At 51.9% G+C, this 25,501-nt stretch overlaps 1 protein-coding gene across 1 annotated transcript in view; it reads left to right on the top strand.

Moving 5' to 3' along the window:
• SPTBN4 (spectrin beta, non-erythrocytic 4) overlaps positions 1-25,501 on the top strand; it is a 71,483-nt gene that overhangs the window by 37,312 nt on the left and 8,670 nt on the right. Inside the window, exons 19-28 of the mRNA XM_044257322.1 lie at positions 1,050-1,140; positions 4,727-4,873; positions 6,129-6,392; positions 16,829-17,053; positions 17,962-18,051; positions 20,449-20,727; positions 20,819-20,949; positions 21,749-21,953; positions 22,531-22,911; positions 23,844-24,088. Coding sequence (XP_044113257.1) covers positions 1,050-1,140; positions 4,727-4,873; positions 6,129-6,392; positions 16,829-17,053; positions 17,962-18,051; positions 20,449-20,727; positions 20,819-20,949; positions 21,749-21,953; positions 22,531-22,911; positions 23,844-24,088 — 2,058 coding nt within the window. The remainder of the gene's footprint in view (positions 1-1,049; positions 1,141-4,726; positions 4,874-6,128; positions 6,393-16,828; positions 17,054-17,961; positions 18,052-20,448; positions 20,728-20,818; positions 20,950-21,748; positions 21,954-22,530; positions 22,912-23,843; positions 24,089-25,501) is intronic.

Genomic DNA, 25,501 nt, shown 5'->3' on the forward strand with positions numbered 1-25,501 from the left:
TCCCAGCTGTGGGAGCAGCCAGTGCCAAGGGCCTGAGGTGGGAATGGCTTGTTCAAGGCAAAGGAAAATGGGATGTCCCCAGCCCCCTCCACCAGGACTCTTGGGCACTTTGTACTGTGGGCAGGAGGCCAGGCTGCCTGGGGCTGTGGTCCCTGCTGGCTCTGGGGTGGCGGGGCTTGGGTCCAGCCGGGCCAGTTCACTCAGGCCAAAGCCTGACCCTGCTTGCCAGTGCATCTGTCCACCCTCTTTGCCCATGTCCTACTCTCTTCCCTTTCTTCAGCTCTGCTGTACCCTCCCATCTGGCTAGCTGTGTTTTACCGGTATCATCTTGCCACCTCTCTGCCTTTTCCTCTCCCTGTTGTCCCCTCCCCGACTCTGTCACTTTCCCTCCATCTGCCTTCTTCTCTCTCTCCCCTTGTCTACTGCTCTTGGTCTGTCTGTCTGTCTGGCACTACCCTGATGCATTTCTTTCTTATTTTTTTCTCTCCCTAGGTTTCATTCTCTTTGTCTGTCTGGGGGGTCTCTATCAATCACTTTCTCTTGAGGTCTGTTTCTCCTTGTCTCTGGTCCTGTGTATGTGTGTTTATCTGTCTCTCTGCAGGCCTCTACACCTCTCTCTCTCTCTCTCTCTCTCTCTGAGTCTGTCTCCCCCGCCTGTTCTTTCTTTCTCTCTAGGTGTCTCTTGATTTCTAAGTTACTGTCTCTTGGTATTGCTACTCTGCAAATCTCTTATCTCTCTGGGCTTGTGTCTCTCTATCACTCTTTCTCAGTGTCTGTATTTTTTTCCAGGTCTCTGTCTCTCCCATTCTCTCTCTCTCTCTCTCGCCCTCTCTGGCTCCCTCTGCCCCTCTCTGGCTCATCCCTGGTTCTGCCCTCACCAATGTGTCTTTCCCTTTCCCCTCATCCCCACCTTACTTTCTCCTCTTCCTCACAGTTACATATGCCCCCGGTTCCTAGCTCTGACAAGCCCAATGCCCGCACAGCCCTCCACCAGTGTCCTCCCACCCCCACCCCCAGGCTTGCCCCAGCCCCTCTCTCCCCATCCCCAGGAGCCAAGAAAACCAACTACGGGCCCAACAATGGATGCAGAAGCTACACGACCAACTTGGGCTGCAGCATTTCCTCCGAGACTGTCATGAGGTAGGATCTCCAGCTGTGCGTGGCCAATGACTTCTTTCCTAGGGAGGGAAGTGCTCCAGGGCTGAGGCTCCTCGGGGCGGGGACGCCCCGTCTAAGTGGGTCGTGGAGCGATGTTCACTCGGAGCCGCCAGGAGGCGCGCGGGTTCCAGCCTCAGTGCGCAAGCTCCGCAGCCCCCACCTCCTGTCGCGCCGCGGGAAGAGGGAGGGGCCCTGGGCGCCACTGGCAACGGCGCGCGTTCAAGCCTACGGGTCCCGCGGGAACGCGCGGTGATCTGACCTTTCTCTCAGGAGATTTGTGAGAACCGTCTTGCTGGGGAGAGTACTGGGAGACGGGCAGGGTCGGCGTGGGTAGACCAGCTGCCCAGAGCGCAAATTCGGTTAGAGACGGTCCAGAAACAAGGCTTCACCCCTTTAAAAGTGTCTAGGAATCAAGCTTTACCCCTTTAGAGATGATCTACACATCTGGAAGGATCTCCCCAAATCCTGAGGTGGCTCAGGATTTCTTCCCCATTAGAGACGGTTCAGGAGGCATGCCACCCCCCCCCCACACACACACACCTTTCCCCTGCATTCCATAGAAGCTGTTCTGGACCACATAAAAGAGCGTCCCATTAGAGATGGCCCAGTGAACATTTTCGTAACCCCCAGAGATGATCCCGGCCTCATCCGTCTACCCAGGATCATCACCACCCCCCTTCATAACGATCCAGTGCCTAAGTTTCCCCCAAACAAAGATGACTCAGAAACAGGCCACAATTCCTCCTATTAAAGATGGTTTGACACCCTCCATGGTGACCCGCCACGGGAAATGATTCTCTCCACATATGAAATGGACAAGGGCCTCCATACCGCCCACCTGCACATAACTCAAGTCCATTAGAGATGGGTCTGAGACTCAAGCCCACTAGAGAGAGGCCTAGGAACACCCTGTATCCCTCCTTCCAAATGGAAATTATTCTGGCAGTCCCATTTTGTAAGTCCATCTGGCAGAACACCTTATGAGATGTTCTAGGACCCCTCCCATATTCGGTATCTATATCCCTGAGATAGCCAGGAATCTGAGTCCCTTCTCATTAGAGATGGTTTAGGAGTCCACTCCATCCCGTACTTCACAAAGCTGAGGTAGCCCAGGTCCCAGGGCCCCCCTCCCTCCTGCCCTTCCATTAGATCCAGGAGCTCCTTCTCCCTCCTGTGAGATTGTTCTGGACCAAGTAGCAATAATCGGAGATGGCGCAGAACCACCCCCCACCCCCCATGTTTTAGGGAGGTGCGGAATCCTCCTTCACTACCCTCCCCCCCCGCCCCCCCCCAGCCAGCTGAGGCTGGGCAAGGAGGCGGGCACGGAGGCAGGCAGGGGGCGCGCGCGGGCGGGCGCGCTGCCGCGGCGCGGGGGCGGGGGCGGGGGCGCGCGTCCGCGAGAGTCTCAGCGGTCGCCACCGCTGCTGCCACCGCCGTCGCAGTGGAGGGGCGAGAGCCCGCCCGCCGCAGGGACGCTCCGCCAACGCCGCTGCCAGTTCAGGTCCCCAGGGCGCCCAGAGGAGGGGGCTGACGCGCGTCCCCGCCGAGGCGTGCGGGGGAGGGGGCTCGAGCGCGTGCTCGCCCGCCGAGGCCGCGGAAAGGAGGGGCGCGGACGGCGCGGGGGCGGGCCGGACCTGCGCAGGGACCCCAGCCCTGGGGAGGGGCTGCGAAGCTGGGAGCTGTCCGCGGTGCTGGTGCGGGCGGGACTGAGGGGACGAGTCCCAGGGGAGGGAAGCGGAAAAGGGGGACTTCTGAGGCTACTCTGGAGGTAGTCTGGATTTGCCAGGGGGTTTAGGGAGGTCTCATCCTCTCTAGGGGGCTCTCCTCTGGGTAACGGGGGATCTGATTTTTTGCCCCGGGGCTGGGGGCTCTCAACCTTTTGAGGGGTATCTTCCTTGGTTCTTGCGCGATCTGTATTAGCTTTAAATGGGAGCGAATCACTTTTGCAGGGGTCTGCTTTGGGCGGTGAGGGACTTGGATCTGTTCTGGGTTTGGAGGCTCTGATTTTGAGGGCTGTTTCCTTGGTTGTTCAGGACTCTAGCTTTGCCCTCGGTGATGGGGGTCAGTCACTTTGGGGGTACTTTACCTTGATGACGAAGTACCGTCTCCTTTAGGGGTACTTTACCTTGATGACGAAGTACCGTCTCCTTTAGGGGCTTTGCCTTCACTGTGCGCTGTGGCTGCCATTGGCGAGCTCTTCCCTGTATGTCAGAAACCTGTGAATTGAGTTGGAGGGTTCAGCATTTGACTTGGCTCATGTGTGTGTGTGTGTGTGTGTGTGTGTGTGTGTGTTTGTGCGCGCGCTTGTGTGTATGACGGAGTCTGAAGCTGACCTGGACCCCTAGGGCGCACATGCTCCAGGGACACAGGGTGGGGTTTGGCCCGCTCAGGATTTGTCCTTGGTTATGACTGCATTTGCCTCTCAGATCGAGCTAGAGTCTCTTTTTTTTTTTTTCTTTTTCTTTTTTTTCCCCAGGAGGGAAGAAAAGGATCTTGTGACTTGGTGGGGGGGGGGAAGGGGGAGGAGCAAAATGTCCCAGGTGCCAGGTTTGCTCATGAGTGGGTGGGGAGATTCCGGCTTGGGGGACAAGTCTTGAGGGGGGCTCAGAAGGCAACCTTGTGATTGGTCCTGCTCAGGACAACAAGGGGGGGCTATTCTGTGCTTGCATTTTGGATGACTGCTTTTCCTGGCCAGTGGGAAAAATAGAACTGGCTTTAGTTTGGGAAGGGGGCTGGCATAGGCAGGTTCTGTCTGATCCTGTTGAGGAGTCTGGGGCTAGATTTGGGATTGGCTCGTTTGAGGAGCCAGAAAGTGGCCCTGTTGCTTACATTTGGGAGGTTGGCTTTGGCTGGGGGCTAGAACTAGTCATGGTTTGGGGACTGCAGTCTTGGAGTCCCAGGGCTGAACATGGAAAGTCTTGTGGGCTCATTAGGGAAGCTGGATATGGGTTCTGGGGTTTACCCCAGATCGGAGGGTTGGTTTGGAGGGAATTAGACTAAGCTCTAGTTGGGAAGTTGTTTAGGGGTTCAACTTGCCATACTGGGAGGTTAGCACTAGATAGGGGCTTCATTTGATACCCTTGGGAATGGTTTGAGAATCTTGAATTGGTCCTTATTGAAGGTGGCTAAGACTAGATGGAAGGGTCAAAGTGCTGCTGTTGGGAAAATGGCATGGGAGGCAGGGGCTAAATTGGAAGTTAGCTAAATTAGCTGGAGATCTAGTTTTGGAGGGTTGATTTGTCCCTGGGAGGGAGGAGGCTGACTGGCCCAGAAGCTGTGTCTTTGGGGGCTTATGAGAAGTTGAGAAGGGCAGCCCTGAGGATGGGGCAACTAAGAGATTGGGCATTCTGGGTAATACCCATCCATCCTCCACCCCCTAGGAGAAAGCCTGAATGCCTCCCTCCACCCCCCAACAAAGATAGTACTTGTAAAGCTTCTTCCATCCCTTCCTTCCAACCTCCCCCTAAATCTAGCAGCCTAAGCTTTGAATCTGGGATGTTCTGGAATGGATAGGTGTATTGTGCCAGGCTGGGGGAATTAGCTGTGCTCCTCTCCCTGTCCTGCACAGCTGGATGGCTGGATCCATGAGAAAATGCTAATGGCACGGGATGGCACGAGGGAAGACGGCCACAAGCTGCATAAGAGATGGCTCCGGCACCAGGCATTCATGGCCGAGCTGGCTCAGAATAAGGAGTGGCTGGAGAAGATCGAGAGGGTGAGGATGTAGAGTGTCCCTCTGCCCTTGTCAGGTGCTGAAGGCCTCCAGGGCACCCACATCTCAGTTCCAGAACCCACCACTGCTGTCCTGCCCTTCCTACCCCTCTGAACCCTTAACAGATCATTTCCACATCTGCTTCTCGCCATGGGGCTGTGAGCAATTCTTGTAACCTCTTTGAGCTTCAGTTTTTCCATCTGTAAAATGGCTCACATCTCTTCTGCATGGTGCTCATACCCTTCTGGTTGTTAAATATTTTACCCTTCCTCTAAACTCCCCCACTCCACATGGAGGACCTAGGCTGGAAGGTCAAGTAGACAGGCTAGAGCCATCCTGGGAGACCCAGGGTTAATGTGAACTTTGGATTCGTCCAACCCTGGGTTTTAATTGTGTCTATGCCTCTTACCAGCCTTGGCAAACTATGCTAACCTCTTTGAGCCACAGTTTGCTCTGCTTTAAAAATAAGGAAATAGGGGTGCCTGGCTGGCTCAGTCAGAAGAGTATTTGACTCTTGATCTTGGGGTCGTGAGTTCAAGCCCTGTGTTGGGTGCAGAGATTACTTAAATAAATAAAACTTTAAAGAAATAAAATTAGTTAAGGAAACAATGAACATTGCTACTTCCATGGGCTCTTAAGTCATACATATAAAGTCCTTAATACAAGGCCAGGCACCTAGGAACGTAATTGGTATGGTTTTGTTATTTTTAATGTGTACTGTACCATATGTAGCTCTAGAACACCAAGGAGTTTGACTTGAGTCTTGGAGGAACCCAGCCTCAACCCCCAAAACTGATCCCTACTCTTGTTGGAGCCGTAGACTTACAGCCTTGAGTACCTCCACTCTCCTGACTCAAAGGGGATACCTACATCAGTCTTAAACCCATTGATGCCCCATAAATGGTGGCAGGGGGCAAAGTCAATCTTTGAGTTTAACTGAAGTTCATTCTTTCTGCTTCTTTTGCTCTCCCCCCATCTCTTCTGTCTGTCTGTCTCTCTCTCTCTCTCTCTCTCTCATCTTTCTTTCTTTGGACCTCTTCCCATGTTTCTGACTTGATTGGCATGTCCCTGTGTCCCTAACTCTATGTCTGTCCGTCTCTTGTCTCATCCTTCTTCCCATGTGTTGGTTCCTTCCATCTCTGGGCCTGTCTCTGTCTCCATGTCTCTCCCTGTGTCCCATTGCCCCTATACTTCTCTTTCCTTCCCCACCACCTGCCCCCCTCCCACTCCCTTCCTGTCTCCCACCTGTCTGGGGCAGGAGGGCCAGCAGCTGATGCAAGAGAAGCCAGAGCTGGCGGCCTCGGTGCGGAAAAAACTGGGGGAGATCCGGCAGTGCTGGGCCGAGCTGGAGAGCACCACCCAGGCCAAGGCGAGGCAGCTCTTTGAGGCCAGCAAGGCCGACCAGCTGGTGCAGAGCTTCGCCGAGCTGGACAAGAAACTCCTTCACATGGAAAGCCAGCTGCAGGACGTGGATCCTGGCGGGGACCTGGCCACGGTCAACAGCCAGCTCAAGAAGCTACAGGTATGGCCTGGCCGAACCCAACAGGGCCTCTGCATGCCCCCCGGGAGCCTGAGTCAAGGTATTGCACACAGAGGGGATTTCATAGAGGGATTTGTTTCAGATGTGTTAGAAGGGCTGGAAGAGCAGAAAGGGGGTTCCGAGGGAACCCATTTAATGGTAACTCACTCCTTCCAGCAACCCTGAGATTGGTCCAGTGACTATCCCCCATTTTACCAATGGGGAAATTGAGGCACAGAAGGTAAAGCACCTGGCCCAAGGACATACAGTGAGCCGGCGGCTCCCTTAGGACGCGAGGAGGGCTTGGAGGATAGACGTAGAGTCTGCATGGTCTCGGCTGCTAGCTGGCCGCTCGTCAGTGCTCGGGATCTGATCATTTGACAAGACTGTCTGGAGGTTTGAAAGCAGATGTTGCTTATCCCCTCCCTAAGTGTAGCAGCTCCTGCCTCCGAGTGCCAGGCACGCCGCCTGACCACAACGGGGAACGGAGCCTCCAAGAGGCGAACTTACTGGCCCAGGGGAGCAGGTGAAGAGCCTGGATTCAAATCCAGGACCCTTGACTCTTCACCGCTGCCTTGGACATGCCCCCTGCATAGTTACATTGCTAGAGGGTTGGGCATAGGGTCTGGGTGGGGAGAAGAAAAAAAGAAAAAAAAAAGTTAGCTAATAATCAAAGCCTAAAGACATTGATTAGAATCTATTCATTCATTCATGCGGCAAATGTTCACTGAGCACAGACTGTATGCCAGGCGCTTTTCTCGGTGCTGGAGAGCAGCAGTGGGCAAAAGTGACCCAAAACTGCAGCCTTCACAGGGCTCACATTCTGGTGGGGGGGACAGGCAAAGGAGCAAAGAAACACACGGAGCTGAATCTGATGCCAGTGATGTCATTGCTTTATACACAGCAGCGGCCCCCAAGTGTGGTCTCCAGGACACCTTTCCATGCTTAGAAATCATGGCGATCCCCAAAGAGCTTTGGTTCCAGTGCATTTTACTTATCAATATTTACTGCACTAAAACAAACAAATGACTCACATAAAAACAATGATAATAAATCCATTTTTATATTAACCCCAGAGCATTCCTTTATGAATAATAACTCTTTTCCAAGCTAAAAAAAAAAAAAAAAGTTAGGATATTGGCACTGTTTCCAGTACTGCAACTCTTTCATGTCTGGCTTACTAGAAGATTCTTTTTTTTTTTTTTTAAGATTTTATTTACTTATTTGACAGAGAGAGATGTCACAAGTAGGCAGACAGAGATAGAGAGGGGGAAGCAGGCTCCCTGCTGAACAGTGACCGCCCCCCCGCCCCCCAATTCGGGCCTCGATCCCAGGACCCTGAGATGATCCCAGGACCCTGAGATCATGACCTGAGCCGAAGGCAGAGGCTTAACCCACTGAGCCACCCAGGCGCTCATGCTTTTGCCACAGAAAACAGAGCATGTGCAGAAGATTCTTACCTACTAGAAGATTCTTACCTTTGCTTCTGCACATGTTCTGTTTTCTGTGGCAAAGGCATGAGTCATAGGGTCCCCACAAAACCACACTATACCCTTGGGAGAGAATGAGAATAAAGGCAAATAGTGCCTTTGTATTTTTTTTTAAGATTTTTAATCTATTTATTTGACAGAGTGAGAGATCACAAGTAGGCAGAGAGGCAGGCAGAGAGAGAGAGGGAAGCAGGCTCCCCGCCAAGCAGAGAGCCAGACTCGGGGCTTGATCCCAGGACCCTGAGACCATGACCAGAGCTTAACCCATTGAGCCACCCAGGCGCCCCAGTGCCTTGGTATTATAAAATAGTTGGAACCTTGCAGACCCCTTGGAAAGATGTTGGGGATATGGTGAGCTGTCAAGAGATGAGGATCTGTGGGGTGCCTGGGAGGCTCCGTTGGTTAAAGTGTCTGCCTTCAGTTCTAGTCATGATCCCAGGAGCCCACATTGGGCTCCCTGCTCAGCGGAAAGCCTGCTTCTTCCTCTCCTGCTCCCCCTGCTTGTGTTCCCTCTCTCACTGTGTCTTTCTCTCTGTGTCAAATAAATAAATAAAAATATTTTAAAAAATTATTTTGTGGGGGTGATATATGAAATGTTAATAGAGTGCCAAAAGTTAGAAGGGCCTTCAGTTCACGTGATCTTGCCAAATAGCTTGCCCAAAGTCTGCTGCCAGTTAATGCTCTCTCTGCCTGTGAGAGTTCCTGTTTCTGCCCATACTCGCCAGCACCTGTATTGTCAGACATTTTAGATTTTTCTCAGTCTGATTTTTCTCATGCATGGGTTGTTCGCATTTGTATTTTTTCTGGTGACCAGTGAGCTTGAACATCCCTCTTTCCTCGGGCGTTTAGGTTTTGGAGAGAGGACAGGGGGCCTCCTGTTCTTCCCTCCCCACAGAAGGAAGCCCTGTTGAAGCGTTGTTCTAGGGCGAGGCCAAGGCCCATCGGAGACAAGGGTCTGGCTGGGGGTCACACACAGATGGGAGGCAGGGGCAGGCCCCAGCACAGGACTTTCCCCAGCAGAGGGAGCCCGAGGCGTCAGGGAGTGTCTCAGTAGGCTCGGCCCCCAGATGGAGCCCAGCTGGGCCTCCGGAGCTGCCTTTGGGGAGGGGAGGGGCTGCCCAAGGCCCCCACTGTCCCCCAGGGCCGCCTGAGAGCTCAGATGCTGGGCACAGGCAGGAGGGCGGGCGGCTGCCATCCAGCCGGCAAATTTCCTGGCTGCCGCACCCCTCCGGCCCTGGGGCCCGGCTGGGCTGGAGCAGGCTGGTTCAGGCAGAAGGGGTGTGGATCTGTGAGTGGTCTGCCCCCTTGGCCTCTCTCTGGGCCTGTCTCTCCGTCCTGGTCCCCGAGATCCTCTGTGTGGAAACTCTGCGAGTTGCCATCTCCTGTGTCCATGTCTCTGCTTCTCTTACTTTCTCACTCTTTTTGTTTCCATTCTTCATCTCCGCCTCTGTCCCTTGATCCCTGTGCCCTCCTGGGTCCTCTCCTGTGTCCTCTGCCCCAATCACTGCAGCAGACTTCCTAGGAGCCCACCTGAGATGGAGGCCATGTGACCCCGAGTCTGTTCTCAGAGCCTCCTAGCCAACTGGCCTTCCTGGCCCAGGGACCAGATGGCAGTGTTCCAGGCCCCCGCTTGCCAGTCCTCAGGGGCCTGACCAGCTGGTCTGGCTCAGCCACGGGCTCCTGCCTGGGGTGGGTGGGGGAAGCTGGTCTCCTGCCATCAGAGGGGGCCCGGCCAGGGGAAAATGTACTGGAGGCTTTGCAGCTGCTAGGCTGGGTCCCTGGGGACTCCTTACCACCTACTTCACCCCTGAAAGCTCCCCCCACCCCAAGCAAGGCACTTTCTCTGGCTAAGGAAGCACCCCCCCCGCCCCGTTCTTTGTATCATATGTCTTCCTGAGCTCAGTGCAGCCTATGGGGAGAATCGGGATACAGGAGCAGCACAGTCAGGGTTTGAAGCCCCCCCATCTCACTGCTGCGCCACCCAGGGCCAGTGACCCCTCCTTTCTGAGCCTCCATTCTAGAGAAGCTGAGTGACTGAGAGCCGCTAGGATTTTGTGGTCACCTGGCTCTGGGTTCAAGTTGTGGCTGTGGCAGTCTTTACTCTGAACCAGGGACTGCTCCTCTGAGTCTCAGTTTCCCCAACCAGAAAATGGGAAAGCAGCAAGGTGGATCCAAGTAGGGATGACAATGATCTAGGGGTCAAAGCTTGTGTATTCCTACCTACAATGTGGCTAGTGACTGAGGCTTTTTCCCAAGTAGGCTCTTCTGCTTTTGCTTTTTTTTTTCTTACATTTAATGTCTTTTCACAAAATTAAGATTTAATTCCATACCATAAAATGCATACTTTTAATGTGTAAAAGTCAGTGGTTTTCATATATTTGCAAATCACCCCACCCCTCCAAATGCCATTCTCATTAGCCTTCCTCTACCAGTTTACTCCTTCTACGCATCTTCTCTTTGACTCTATAGATTTACCCATTTCATACGTTTCATATAAATGGAATCATACAATATGTGGTCCTCGGTGTCTGGCTTCTTTCCCTGAGCAATGTTTTTAAGAGTCATCCTTGCGGTAGAATGTGTCAGTACTTCGTGGCGATGTGTGTAAAGCTGGTTTAATTTTTGACAATTCTTAATTTCTTTTTTAAAAATATTTTATTGGGGTGCCTGGGTGGCTCAGTGGTTTAAGCCTCTGCCTTCAGCTCGGGTCATGATCTCAGGGTCCTGGGATTGAGCGCCACGTTGGGCTCTCTGCTCAGCAGGGAGCCTGCTTCCCCCTTCTCTCTCTCTCCCTGCCTCTCTGCCTACTTGTGATCTCTCTCTGTCAAATAAATAAATAAATAATCTATTTTAAAAATTTAAAAAAATAAAATTAAAATAAAAATATTTTATTTAGGGGCACCTGGGTGGCTCAGTGGATTAAGCCACTGCCTTCGGCTCAGGTCATGATCTCAGTGTCCTGGGATCGAGCCCCACATCGGGCTCTCTGCTTAGCAGGGAGCCTGCTTCCCCCTCTGTCTCTGCCTGCCTCTCTGCCTACTTGTGATCTCCTTCTGTGTCAAATAAAATAAATAAAATCTTAAAAAAAAATATTTTATTTATTTATTTGACAGAGAACACAAGTAGGCAGAGAGAGAGGAGGAAGCAGACTCCCTGCTGAGCAGAGAGCCTGATGTGGGGCTTCATCCCAGGGCCCTGGGATCATGACCTGAGCTGAAGGCAGAGGCTTTAACCCACTGAGCCACCCAGGCGCCCCGACAATTCTTAATGTCTAACACGGCCCAACACACCAGCCTGGGGATCAGTCCAACAAAGGCAGTGAGCGCACATTTACAGAGACCTACTCTGTGCCAGGCACAAGGCCAGGCGCTGGGATCCAACCGTGAATGAAATAAACATCCCCATCTTCCCCCAGCCCCTTATGCTGTGAGGATTACGTAAACTATTCCTAGTCCAGTGCTCAGAGCACTGGCTGGCTTGGGGCAGGCACCGGGATGTGTTACCTAGTATTGTTATGGTAAGAAATACCATGTGAAAAGTGAAAAGGCTTTCTTTCCTCTCCACGCACACATACATGGTCCCACTTCCTAGGGTGTGTGTCTTTCTTTCTTTCTTTTTTAAAGATTTTTATTTATTGAGAGAGAAAGAGCACGGACTGGGGCAGAGGGAGAGGGGGAAGCAGGCTTCCTGCTGAGCAGAGAGCCCAATTCGAGGCTTGATCCCAGGACTCTGAGATCATGACCTCAGCCAAGGATTAACTGAGTGAGGACTACCCCCAGTCACCCCGTGGGGGTGTCATTCTTGTCACAGTTTCTTCTTTGTCCTGGAAATCTTCCATGTATACGCACACATTCGTGTGACATCGGGACAGACCATGCGGACGCTTGCCCCTTTCACTGGACCATGTGTCCTTCCTTGTCCAAGAATGGATGGATCTCCTGGTTGCCTGATATTCCATGTGGTGACTTAAGAGTCTCTCTTTAACCAGCCCTCTGTTGAGAGATGTCTGGGCTGTTTCTAATCTTCCACTAGTGTAAATAGCACCACAGTAGACATCCCCATCCATATGCATTTGAGCCTATGTGCAAATACTTCTGTAGAAAAGAGCCTTCCAGGGGCACCTGGGTGGATGCCTCGGTTAAACATCTGCCTTCAGCTCTGGTCATGATCCCAGGGTCCTGGGATCAAGCCCCGCCTCAGGCTCCTTGTTCAGCAGGGGATCTGCTCCCTCTCTTTCTGCTCCCCTCCCTGCTTGTGTTCTCTCTCTCTCTCTCTCTCAAATAGATAAACAAAATCTAAAAAGAAAGGAAAGAGTCCTCCAAGTGCAATTTGTGGGCCTAAAGGTATACACATTAAACTTTTTTTTTTGTATACTTCCTTGCAGTCTCTTTTCTTTTTCTTTTTGTTTTTTTTTAATAATTTTTATTTTTTATAAACATATATTTTTATCCCCAGGGGTACAGGTCTGTGAATCGCCAGGTTTACACACTTCACAGCACTCACCATAGCACATACCCTCCCCAATGTCCATAACCCCACCCCCCTCTCCCGACCCCCCTCCCCCCAGCAACCCTCAGTTTGTTTTGTGAGATTAAGAGTCACTTATGGTTTGTCTCCCTCCCAATCCCATCTTGTTTCATTTATTCTTCTCCTACCCCCTTAACCCCCCATGTTGCATCTCCACTTCCCTCATATCAGGGAGATCATATGATAGTTGTTTTTCTCCGAGTGACTTATTCACATTAAACTTTTTGAGAGATATTGCCGAGTGTCCCCGTAAAAAGGCCGTGGACACTCCTGCATGTGATAGGGATCCTCTCCCCCAGTGGCCCCCATCCTTAAGCATGGTCAAGCTTTCTCACCTCTGCTAATCTGAGAAGTGAAACATACTGTTTTGCAGTTATTTTATTTTTTTAAAGATTTTATTTATTTGAGAGAGAAAGAGAGCACGAGTAAGGGGCAGGGAGGGGGAGAGGGAGAGGGAGAAGCAGACTCCCCACCAAACAGGGAGTCCGACGAGGGGCTCCATCCCAGGACCTTGGGATCATGACCCAAGCCAAAGGCAGACACTTAACCAACTGACCCACCCAGGCGCCCCTGTCTTAAAGTTATTATTTTAATTTGTATTTCCCTTAACACTGAAGGAGGCTGAACATCTCTTTGTACATTTAACGACCACCATCCTTCTGTTTCCTTTGCTCGTGTTTGCAAGGAAGGATCCACATTAAATGGGTATTCAAAACATGGCATTCTTGCGAAGTAGAAAAGTGTTAGTCCTGGAATTATTCCATCTCGGGTAACACGGCCTCTTGTGGGCATGTTATGGAGAGGTTTTCATCTAGCAGAGAACTGGAACTTAGTAGCATTTCACATTATGTTTAAGAGTTTCCAGGATTTGAATGCATTTTGATTTTCTACGCATTGGTGCACTGATTTGCCTAGTGAAAAAGGTTTTGGAGTGACTCTTTTATTTTTCTTTGATTTCTGCAGCTTGTAATTGTGCCTTTTGAAAATTCCTTTTATGTGCTTTTGGCTTGTTACAACGTTTGTTTTTTATCCATTTTCATGACTCCTACGGATTGTGAACTGTATCAGCTGGAACTCTTTGGAATGCAGTTCATAGGACTTCAAGCCACATTGACTTAGGCTAATGGGGAGGTTCTTGGCTCACTTTGCTGAAAAACCCAGGCAGTAGGCGGCTTCAGGCGTGGCTGGATCAGTTCCTCAAATTATGTCCTCCTCAGCAATCTGTCTTCATTTCTGGGCATTGCTTTCCTCTCTGTTGGCCTTGTTATCCGGAGCAAGTTGGCAAGTCGGCAAGTTGCCCCTCCACCCCACATTAGGCCTATGTTCTACCAACTGAGGAACCCCAATGGAAAGAGTACCCTCCTGAGTAACACAATTTTCCTGCAAAAGAGGGAAGCATTTGGGGCACCTGGGTGGGTTAAATGTACAACTCTTGATCTCAGCTCAGGTCTTAAATCTTTTTTTAAAAAATATTTTATTTATTTATTTATTTGAGAGAGAGAGAGAGAGAGCGCGCGCGCGCATGAGGAAGGAGAAGGTCAAAGGGAGAAGCAGACTCCCCATGGAATTGGGAGCCCAATGCGGGACTCCATTCCGGGACTCCAGCATCATGACCTGTCAGCTCAGGTCTTGAGATCAGGTGATGAGTTCAAACCCCAGATGGCTCCATGGTCCGTGTGGTGCCTACATAAAAAAAAAAAAAAAAAGGTTTAAAAGGTGGGCTTTCATTGGCTGATCTTGGGTCACATGCTATCTCTTACCCAACACACTCCACCCCAGCGAGGGTGATTTCAGTGTTTTGATTGGCTAGCTTGGCTCATGTGGCCACCCTTGAAGCTCTAGGGTTTTCTTAGTCGCTTCAGAGCTCACTTGTGAGAGGGTTGGTAGAGGTGCTGCGGAGAAGGGATGGACCGTGAACTGGCAAAACCAACAGTTCTGGGCTGCAGAACATTGGAAGAACAGTCTTCACTCGGTTCTTGGATTTTGACTATTGAGTTGCAGTCATTTGCTGTGATCTGTTACCACTTAGTTTCGTTATTGTAATGTTGTTTTCTTTTATGGCTTTCCCCCCCTCTGTTTTGAGTCACACAAGTAATACATAATTATATTCTTTTGGTTAAAGATCTTACTAATGTAGAAGTCTTCATTGAAACATAGTCTCCCTTGACCGCACCTCCCGTCCCCACACCCCAAAAGGAACCTCAGTTATGATTTGGGGTGCATCCTGCTAGCCCTCTTTCTGTGCATTTACTAACTACCTATGTGGTTTTTGAATAATTTTAATTTGTAATGTTTAATTTAAATTTTTTAATAATTACATTTTATGGCTCAGACATCAAACACTTTATTAAAAATCCTATGTGACAAGTCTCTCCTTCACCCCATTCACTGAGTTCTCCTCCCCTGCCCATAGGTACCATCTGTGACTAATTTCTTGTTTATTCCAGGGAATTTTTATGCATGCACAACCCATAACAAATATAATATATTCAAATGTATGTTCTAAGTTGTTTTTTTCTCTTAACAGCAAGTCTTGGCCATTATTCTCTACTGATGCGGATTTGTTTAACCATTTCACTCTTGGTGGGCATCATGTTTGTTTCCAGTTGCTTCCCATTATAAACTCTGCTTACAGTGTGATCCTTGTGCAAACATCTTTCTTTATTTCTTTATTTCTTTAGTTATATTCCTAGAAGTGGAAGTGCAAGTGCTGGGTCAAAGCATATGAACTTTTTTACATTTTGATGGGATCTGCCAAACTGTCTTCCAAAAAGGCTCTGCTAATTTACACCACCACCGGCTGACAGCAGCTGAGTGTGCCTGCCCATTTCCCTGCATCTTTGCTAATAATAGATATTATCTGTCTTGTACGTGGTTGCCAATCTGGTGAACAAGAAAGGGTAACTTGTTTTGATTTGTATTTTCCTGCTGATTAGTGAGACTAGGCATCTCTTCCTCATGGTTTTTTTTTTTTAAAGATTTTATTTATTTATTTGACAGAGACAGCAAGAGAGGGAGCACAAGCAAGGGGAGTGGGAGAGGGAGAAGCAGGCTCCCCGCTGAGCAGGGAGCCCGATGTGGGGCTTGATCCCAAGACCCCAGGATCATGACCTGAGCCAAAGGCAGACGCTTAATGACTGAGCCACCCGGGCGCCCCTCGTGTTTATTTTTATTTCTGTGTATTGCCTGTTCACTGGGAGCGGTGCCTGTTCACACGGGGGCAGTCTTTTTCTTTGCCAGTGACATTCATCTGTGCATTGATCGAATCACAGCCGAAGACCTATTACATGCCAGACACTGTTCTAGGTGCTCAGGAATACCGAGGTCAACCAGCACAAACCCTGCCCTCAAGAAGCTCCCATTCTAAAAAAAAAAAAAAAAAGAAGCTCCCATTCTAGAAGCAGGAGACCAATAAAAAAGTCACAAGTAAGGACAGAATTGGCTGATGGTGGTAAGTGGAGACAGAGGAAGCAGAATAAAGGGAATTCATTGATTGTCAAAGAAACTAACTCCTTGTTCTAATAATAGGAGTTATGTTAAATATTTTTTGCAGGTTGTCATTTGCCTTCTCCTACATCTAGGAGTTCTGGTTGATGCAAAAGTATTTCATGTGGCCAAATTTATTAATCTTTCCCTTTTTATTAATCTTTCCCTTTATGATTGTTTTTTTGGGGGGGCTGGAAAGATTTTCTCCATCCTTAGATTATAAAAGCATTTGCCCAGGTTTTCTTCTGTGCCTTATGGATTTACTTATTCCATTTAAGTCTTTAATCCATCTGGAATTGTTTTCAGCATAAAGAGGGAGGAAGGGATCCAGCTAAATTGGCCCATGACCACTCATTGAATAATCCATCTTTTTCTTGGGGATTTGAAATGGCATCTATAAAATGCATGAATTCTCCAGGGTATTTGGGTCTCCTTTTGCACTCTGTGTTTATCCCTATGGCATACGCACCACTTAAATCACTATAACTTCATATTTATGACATTTGGAAAGGTTGACTCTTTGGACAAATTACCTAACTTCTCTGGGCCTCAGTTTCCACCCCTGTAAAACAGGGATATCACCAAATTTGAAGGGTCGTTCTGAGAATGAAAGAATGAATGAATGAATGGGTCACTTTAGCCCAACGGGCCAGGTAAACTGCTGTGAGAAAGTAATGTTTGAGCTGAAATCTAATTGACAAGGAAGAGCATGCCAGATAGAGGGAATAGCAAAGGCGAAGGCCCTGAGGCAGGAGTAGTTTAGTCTGTGGCTGTATCAGGGAGGAGCCTAGAGCTTCTGGAGATGATTGGGCAGGGGCCTAGTTGGAAATGGTGCGCCCTGGCGAGGGGTTTGGCTGTCACCATATAGGCACTGGGGAGCCAGAGCAGGATTGGGAGGAAGGGTGGAGCCCTTTGACTGTGCCCCTGTCCCCACAGTCGATGGAGTCGCAGGTGGAGGAGTGGTACCGCGAGGTGGGAGAGTTGCAGGCGCAGACCGCCGCCCTGCCGCTGGAGCCGGCCAGCAAGGAGCTGGTGGGCGAGCGGCAGAACGCGGTGGGCGAGCGCCTGGTGCGCCTGCTCGAGCCCTTGCAGGAGCGCCGCCGCCTGCTGCTCGCCTCTAAGGAGCTGCACCAGGTGGCGCACGACCTTGACGACGAGCTGGTGAGGACGGGCGCGGGGACTGGGGCGAGGCCCGGGTAAAGCGGAGGAGATGGTTGCGCGGCTGGGATGGGATGGGAGGCCGCGGGAAAGCCAGCGGACCCGCGGGGACGTGGAGGTTGGGAGTGAGGGCGGGACCGTGGCACCTTGGCGAGTTCAAGGGCGGAGCTGGCTGGGAGACCTTCCCCCTTACCCACTGGGAGACCTTACCCCTGACCCCGAGGCTAGACTCAGTCATCCAGTCCTTCCCTCCCTTACTCATTCGCTTGTTCACTTATCCACTCATTCATTCATTCATTCATTCATTCACTTTTTCGCATTTACTCACTTTCATTCATTGGCTTATTCATTGACTCATCTTCATTCTTTCTTCCACTGACTTATTGCTGTTCGTTATTCACTCATCCCTCATTCATTCCTCATTCAGTCACTCGCTTCCTGATCTGCTCATTCATTCTTTTACTCACCAATTTGTTCATTCGCTTGATCCTTATGGGCCAGGCTCTGTACTTGGATGATGCTGGGGCCACAGGGGGACCAAGACAGACCCCATTCCTGTCCATAGAAGGCTCAAGAATCCGAAGGGGAAAATGGACTTATCTCCAGACAGTGACAAGCCAGGGTGGTTTGGGCTGTTATGAGGGAGTTTAGGAGGCTGGGGGAGCCGAGAGGAGGCAATGGGCCAAAGTCAGGGAGGGTTTCCTAGAGGAGGGGATGTCTTGAATTGAGACATGAAGGAAAAGTCCCCATTAGTCTGCTGAGGGAGAGGGAAGGGAATTGCAGGACTCAAGACCTTCCTGTACCAAGGACAGAGGTAAGCAAGCCTGTGTCGTGTGGCTTACAGTTTAATTGGGATGCAGTGGTCTTTGGGTGCATTCTCCCCCTTGACTTGCTCCCTGCATCCTTTCCAGGCATGGGTCCAGGAGCGACTGCCACTGGCCATGCAGACGGAGCGAGGCAGTGGCTTACAGGCTGTCCAGCAGTACATCAAAAAGAACCAGGTGAGCAGAGCCAGAGGGAGGATGTGGGTTAGGGCACATTCGGAGACAAGTGAGAAAAAACAGCTCAAAATGGTTAAAACCAAAATTTGTTGGCTCTTGTGATTGAGAAGAGTGTGGACAGCAGGTATAGCTGCATCCAGGTCCTTCCATGATGTCATGAATCTTGCAACTCCGTGTGTGTGTGTGTGTGTGTGTGTGTGTGTATTTTTGTGTTAGCTTTGGTCTCAGGTCAACTCTCTCCTCTCTTGATAGTGAAAGACCTCCAACAGATTCAAGTGTACATCCCACCAGCAGAACTGAAGGGGATTTCTCTCTCTCTCTCTCAATAATTTCAGCAGTAGTCCCAGGAATAACTCTTATGGCTCAGCTTGAGTCCCATGCCCATCCCTGAACTAATCATGGTGGCCAGGGATTTAGACTGCTCTGTTGGCCTGGTCTGGACTCAACGGCCATTCTTGGTGGTGTTAGCCTTCACTTAATTACCTGAGCTGAGATGGAGACAAGGTTCCCCGGAGGAAAGTCAGGGTCCCGTGAGAAACAGTAAGGAGAATAGCTTATTGGAAAAGGAAAAGCAACAACAAGTAAGAACTCAAACCACCCACAGAGAGAAAGGACAGAGATGATCAGCGAAAGAACCTTGACTCCTAATAGTGTCTGTTCCACTCATGGAGGGGGAGCTCTTGAGCCCGTAAGATCTCTGGATCTTTGTTCCCCTCCCTGGGCCTCATTTCCACATCTAAAGAAGCAGAGAGTTGGTCTAGAGCAGTGGTTTTCAAATCCCTTAGCAGAGGAACTTTTTGGGCAAAGCCACTCATTCACCAAACCCAGTGTAAGATGCATGAGAGAGGAATGAATAATACTAATACTAATAATTACAGGTTAAAGACTTACTGTGCGCCAGGAAGAGTTGTAGGTGGTTATGTGTGGGTCTTTGAAAATTTAATCCCCACAATAACCTTATCAGGTAGGTCTTCTCATTCCTCTCCTTTGCCAAAAAATGTGAGCTGGGAGAAGGGGCACTGGAGGATGGTAAGGAGGTGGGCTTACAAATGATTCTCAAGGTTTGTGACCATGCTGCCCTAGATGGAGTTCTTTAAGAGGCTGGAGGGTTTTTTGTTTGTGTGTGTGTGTGTGTGTGTGTTTAGCTTTCATTTTTCTATTTTGCTGAAAACACTCTTGGCTGTGTTTTTTGTTTTTTGTTTTTTTTTTTTAGATTTTATTAATTTATTTGCAAGAGGCGCACGCATGTGCACAAGCAGGGCACGAGGCAGAGGGAGAGGGAGAAGCCGACTGCACTCGTCCTGGGCTCTATCCCGGGACCCTGAGGTTATGACTGAGCCAAAAGACAGACGCTTAACAGACTGAGCCACCCAGAGACCCCAGAAAACTCTCATGACTGTTGACAGTGTGAGGACTATTAGAACTGGCCCGCCCTTTTCATTGTTGACAGAAGTGCTCAAGTGCACTTCACGCTTATCACTGCGGTGGGGGGTAGGGGCCCTGTATGTGCGCAGGAGCACTGGATGCTTCTGAGCCCATGGAGGGCTAACAGCAGCTAGTACTGACTGAGCACCTACTGTACGCCTGCTCAGCTCTGAGTGCTCCAGGGCACAACAGCCCCATGAGGTGGACATTAAGCACCCCCTCCTACCAGCCACAGGGCAGTCTGGGAAGTTGGCAAGTTCCTCAAGCTCTCCGTGCCTCAGTTTCCCAATCTGTAAAGTGAGACAGAGAACTGGAGGGGCAGTGAGGACTGGAGGAGTGGCTACATCCTGCAAAGCCCTTGTTTAGCCAAGTGCCTGGCAGGTGGCAGGCACTCAAGGTCGCCCCTTAGCACCTCTGTTTGCAAGTCAAGGAAACTGAGGCACAGGAGAAGCTAAGTAAGTGTGTACCAAGTCCAGGGCTGGTAGAGGGAACCTTCTGGGCTGATGGAAGTGTTTCATATCCCAACCTGGGCATGGTGTACCTGCACGTGAACATGTTGAACTGTACCCCAGAAGACATGCACACCTCACTGCATGGGAGATACACGCGCACTGCCCTCCAGCAGCCTGATTCTCAATCCTTTCGGCCATTAGAGGGTATCTTACACCAACAGGCATCTTGGTTGAGAGCACAGTGTCTGGAGCCTGCTTGCTGTGTTCAAATCCTGTCGTCCCCTTACTAACTGCTTGTTCCTAGGCGATGAACTGCTGCTCTTGGTGTCTGTTTTGCCACCTGCAGCAGGGGGTTGGAGTGAACTAGGAACAGCGAACTGCCTTGGCGGAGCCTGGTGCATCAGGGCGATCAGTGGCGGGTTCCCTTGGTGGAAAGTGCCAGTCTCCGAGGCGCGGGCTACCCCGTTCCCCCGGGCCACGGAATGCTCCTCTCCACCACATCCCCACCTCCCGTCCCCAGGGCCTGCGGCGGGAGATCCAGGCGCACGGGCCACGGCTGGAGGAGGTGCTGGAGCGCGCGGGCGCGCTGGCATCGCTGCGCAGTCCCGAGGCGGAGGCCGTGCGTCGCGGCCAGGAGCAGTTGCAGGGCGCCTGGGCCGGACTGCGGGAGGCGGCCGAGAGGCGGCAGCAGGTGCTGGACGCCGCCTTCCAGGTGGAGCAGTACTACTTCGATGTGGCCGAGGTGGAGGCGTGGCTGGGCGAGCAGGAGCTGCTCATGATGAGTGAGGACAAGGGCAAGGTGCGCCCGGGCTGGGGGTGTGGGGGGCCTGGGGGCGCTGGAGCCGGGGGCCGGCCGCTGCCGCCTCATCGCGGGCGCGGTGTGCCCCCAGGACGAACAGAGCACCCTACAGCTGCTCAAGAAGCACCTGCAGCTGGAGCAGGGAGTGGAGAACTACGAGGAAAGCATCGCGCAGCTGTCTCGCCAGTGCCGGGCGCTGTTGGAGATGGGGCACCCGGACAGGTGAGCGGGTGGGGAGGGGGAATTGGGGCCAGGCAGGGGCGGGGCCAGTTCTTAAGGAATGGTCGGGAAGGATCTGAAGCTTCACTATTGGAAACTGGGACACGCCCCAGTTGGACGTTGGAGCGGGAGGGGCGCTCACTGCCAGGAGCTGGAGCCCTGGGATTTCAGCATGTGGGTGGGGCCGCGAATGGAGGGGCGGTGCCCAGGGATGTTGGGAGATGATGTCTCAGACTGAGGAGAGAAGGAAGAGCTCAGGACAGGGAAGGGTCCCTTCCTACCCAGTGTCTGGGAGGACGGAAAAGCTGGGAGTGCTATGATTGGGCATAGCCGGATACCTTCTGGTATGGGGCCTCCCTGAGGCCAGCAGTAGGGGCCATATCTGGGAGTCCTGGGCTAGGGGTGAGACCTGAGAGGGGGCACAGGGCTAGACCTCTGTCCTCCAAAGCCAGGAGATGACCTGGAGCTGAGATGGGCTGGCTGGGGACCCAAGTAGGGAGTCAGCAGCCCCACCCAGGCCACTGGAGGGTCAGGGAATGGGACCACGGAGAGGCTGGGGGAAGAGGGAGCCTTGAATTTGTCAAGCTTAGGGATGCAAAGTTTTCCCAGAGTGCTCAGGGGCAAATATTGGGTTCACTGAATCCAAGCCTTACAGAAAACAGAGGCCCCCATGAAGGAGTCTGAACTGAAGGATGAGAGGACACACAGCCTTACCCCAACAGGGGGTGTTGGGGTGGGGGTCACAGCTCTGTGCTGGAAGTCTCAGGGGGTTCCGTCCCTGCCCCTCCCTGTCCCCCATCAGTGAGCAGATCAGTCGCCGGCAGTCTCAGGTGGACCGTCTGTACGTGGCGCTCAAGGAGCTGGGGGAGGAGCGCAGGGTGGGCCTGGAACAGCAGTATTGGCTCTACCAGCTCAGCCGGCAGGTGGACGAGCTGGAGCACTGGATCGCGGAGAAGGAGGTGGTAGCCGGCTCACCTGAGCTTGGCCAGGACTTTGAGCATGTCACGGTGAGCTTCGCTGGTAATAATGTTAATACCAGTGGCTACTGCATATGCAATGAAGCTTCTCTGGGCCTCAGTTTCCCCAGCCATAATGTGAGGATAATAACAGCCCCCACCTCCTGGCTCTTCTGGGAGCCCCAAGATTCGCCATAGTGTGAAGTGCTTAGGAAGTGTTAGTTACTATCATGCACTTATTTTTCTTGTTACTCTTTTTTTTTAATTTTTTTTTAAGATTTTATTCATTTATTTGACAGACAGAGATCACAAGTAGGCAGAGAGGCAGGCAGAGAGAGAGAGAGAGAGGAGGAAGCAAGCTCCCCGCCAAGCAGGGAGCCCGATGCGGGACTCGATCCCAGGACCCCGAGATCATGACCTGAGCCGAAGGCAGCGGCTTAACCCACTGAGCCACCCAGGCGCCCCTTTCTTGTTACTCTTATAGCTACAGCGGGAGCACTTCCCTTTATATCATGACCGCCATGGTCAGCATGATTATTATTACTCTTACCTGCTACAAGATGGCAGGCTGGAGGGGGCTTGGGTGCACAGGACCTTTGCCCATGCCATGTACCCTGGGGGGGGGCAGGTGCTGCAGGAGAAATTCTCAGAGTTCGCCAATGAGACGGGCACCGCAGGGCGGGAGCGGTTGGCGGCTGTGAACCAGATGGTGGATGAGCTGATCGAGTGCGGCCACACGGCGGCAGCCACCATGGCCGAGTGGAAGGATGGGCTGAATGAGGCCTGGGCCGAGCTGCTGGAGCTTATGGGCACTCGGGCCCAGCTGCTGGCCGCCTCTCGGGAGCTGCATAAGTTCTTCAGTGACGCCCGAGAGCTTCAGGGACAGATTGAGGAGAAGCGGAGGCGGCTGCCCCGTCTGACTGCCCCGCCTGAGCCGAGACCCAGTGCCAGCTCCATGCAGCGGACCCTGCGTGCTTTTGAGCATGATCTGCAGCTCCTCGTGTCTCAGGTGGGGTGCCGGCGGTTGAGGGGGAAGGTGGGAGGGCCTGAGTGGCATGGCCAAGGGGTGCTGGGCAACAGAGCAGGTGGAAATTAGTGGAGCAGGTGAAAACAGGCAGAAGCGGGATGATGGTGCAGGTAGAAAACCCACTGATTGCGTGGTGCCCAGAATCAGACCGTGTCCGGAAAATGTGACTAAGTATGTCTTATAGAAATGGGACACTGTTTTCAGTGGAGACTGGGCAGGGCTTCTCCCAGAAACTGTGAGGGGAATCTTATCCAAATCCAGATGGAGAGCCTAAAGGAAATTTCGGAGGCTTTAGAGACACGTGGTGGTGGGGCAGATAGAGATTAGATAGCAGGTCTCTGATGGAAATGATATGATCTTCCTGCAAGAAATTCGATGGGGGGTGGATTTTAATGGACATGGTAACAGAACCAAAAGAAATCGGGCTGTGAATCTGACAGGAGTCGGGAGGCAGATCTGAGAAATCAGATGGAAAGGAAGCTGTGGACGGGAATAGAGCTCCCATGGCCCAACCAGGGAAATTGGGCTGGGGGTCCAGCAGAAAGCAGGAAACGGGACAATCATCTTTATGGGAACCATCCAGCTGACTATTAGGAATAGGGCAGAGAGACTAACAGGGATTAGGTGGCGGGTCTCATAGAGGGCGGTCACTCCAAAAGAAATCAGGCAGTTGAACCTGTGAGCAATAGGTCTGCTAGAACCCACGTGGCACAACCAACAGAAACTGAGCAGGAGACCCAACAGGAACTGAGTAGCCATTTTGAAGGGAAGTGGGCAGTAGGTAGCGATAAGAGAGAGACTCAGCTGTGGGATCACGAGGGGGCAGGCTCCCCGCACCCAGCCAGCCAATGGGGGAAGGAGGGCGGAGGCCGGGCCCACGGAGGGGCTGGGGCTGGACCTGGCTTGTCCAGCAGGTGCGGCAGCTCCAGGAGGGGGCAGCCCAGCTGCGGACCGTGTACGCTGGCGAGCACGCGGAGGCCATCGCCAGCCGGGAACAGGAGGTGCTGCAGGGCTGGAAGGAGCTGCTGGCCGCCTGTGAGGATGCCCGCCTGCATGTCAGCTCCACGGCCGACGCCCTGCGATTCCACAGCCAGGCCCGTGACCTTCTTTCCTGGATGGATGGCATCGCCAGCCAGATCGGGGCAGCCGACAAGCCCAGGTGCCCCTTCCCCTACCGTGGGCTTCCTACCTGCCACCCCCCAGCCTGTCAACCGTCCCCTGTCCATAAGAAATCACAACAGCCAACACCTGGGGGGCCCCTGGAGGGCACCTGGGGGGGGCAGGCACTGTACTAAATGCTTCATGTGTATTAGGACCCCTTGTCACGCCTGGCCTCGGCGACTCACAGCATAGGGTGTTCTTCTGCCTTCTGGCCTTCCCAGATGCCCTGCACTGCCCTCCCCGTGGGAGGGGGCTGAACTTGGGATAGGAACGGCGGTGTGTGGGGCTGTTATTTGTGGGTTAACCTAGCTGGTAGTGGGCATGGACTTATTGCAGATGTGACAGTCTGATGTGAACTGTCCCACAGTGATGGGGACCCAGGGTCTTTCCATTACTTGGCCCTGGGAGTGATACTCAGCTACAGCGGAGGAAAAGATCACGTGGGAGCTTTCGGGGACTAAACCTACACCCACATTCTGTCAGCCCGGTAACCCTAACCTGTCTGCCTGTGGGGCTGGGGAACATAGGCCAGTGATGTGTTTGGGAAGACAGGAAATTTCGAGAGTGGTGGACACAGAGCATTATTTCCATGATTGTGGGGACTTGCCTGAGTTCACTTACTCAGCAAATACTTACCAAATGCCTGCTCTGTGCTAGATGGGGAGAAAGGCCCAGCTGCTGTCCTGGTTCAGCTTACATTCTGCAAGGTGGGCACAAGTAACCCATAAATTAAAAAGCAACTAACATTATTTCAGACAGCAATAAGTGCTCTGAAGGCAAATAAAACAAAGTAAGGGGATGCGGGGCTCATGGGCAAGGCGTCTCCGAGGATGGGATGTGGGCATGGAAACCTTGATGAAGTGATGGTGAGTTGGGTAAAGTTTTGGGGGAAGGGCTTTCCAGGTGGAGGGAACAGCAAGTGCAAAGACCTTGAGGTAGGTTGTGGTCATGCGTGCTTGAGGAAGAGCCAGACCATCCTTATGGTTAGATGGAGTGAGTGAGGTGGGGGGCTTAGCATAAGGTCACTCCAGATGCCTTGTGGGAAGACTACGGTGAGAAAAGGGTAGAAACAGGTGGACCAGCCAGGAGGCCACTGCTATAATCCTGGTGAGAGGTGGGGTGGCTTGTGGCTTGGTGCAGTCTGATGGTTGTAGAGAGAGGGAGAAGGGATTCATTTTAGGAATTAACATCTTTTCATTTTGAAAAATTTCAAATATACCCAGAAGTAGCAAGAACAGTAGAATGACAGCCCCCACTCCCACATGCAGAGTAAACATCCATCAATATCTGGTCCTTCCTCTTTCATCCGTATCCTCCCCGACTCCCCGCCACCCCTCGCTGAGTTCTTTTAAAACAAAACCTCAGGTTTCACATCATTTCACAGGGTGCTTTAACGTTATAAATATACAGT

The sequence above is a fragment of the Neovison vison genome, chromosome 7, assembly GCF_020171115.1.
Source record: "Neovison vison isolate M4711 chromosome 7, ASM_NN_V1, whole genome shotgun sequence".
NCBI lineage: Eukaryota > Metazoa > Chordata > Mammalia > Carnivora > Mustelidae > Neogale > Neogale vison.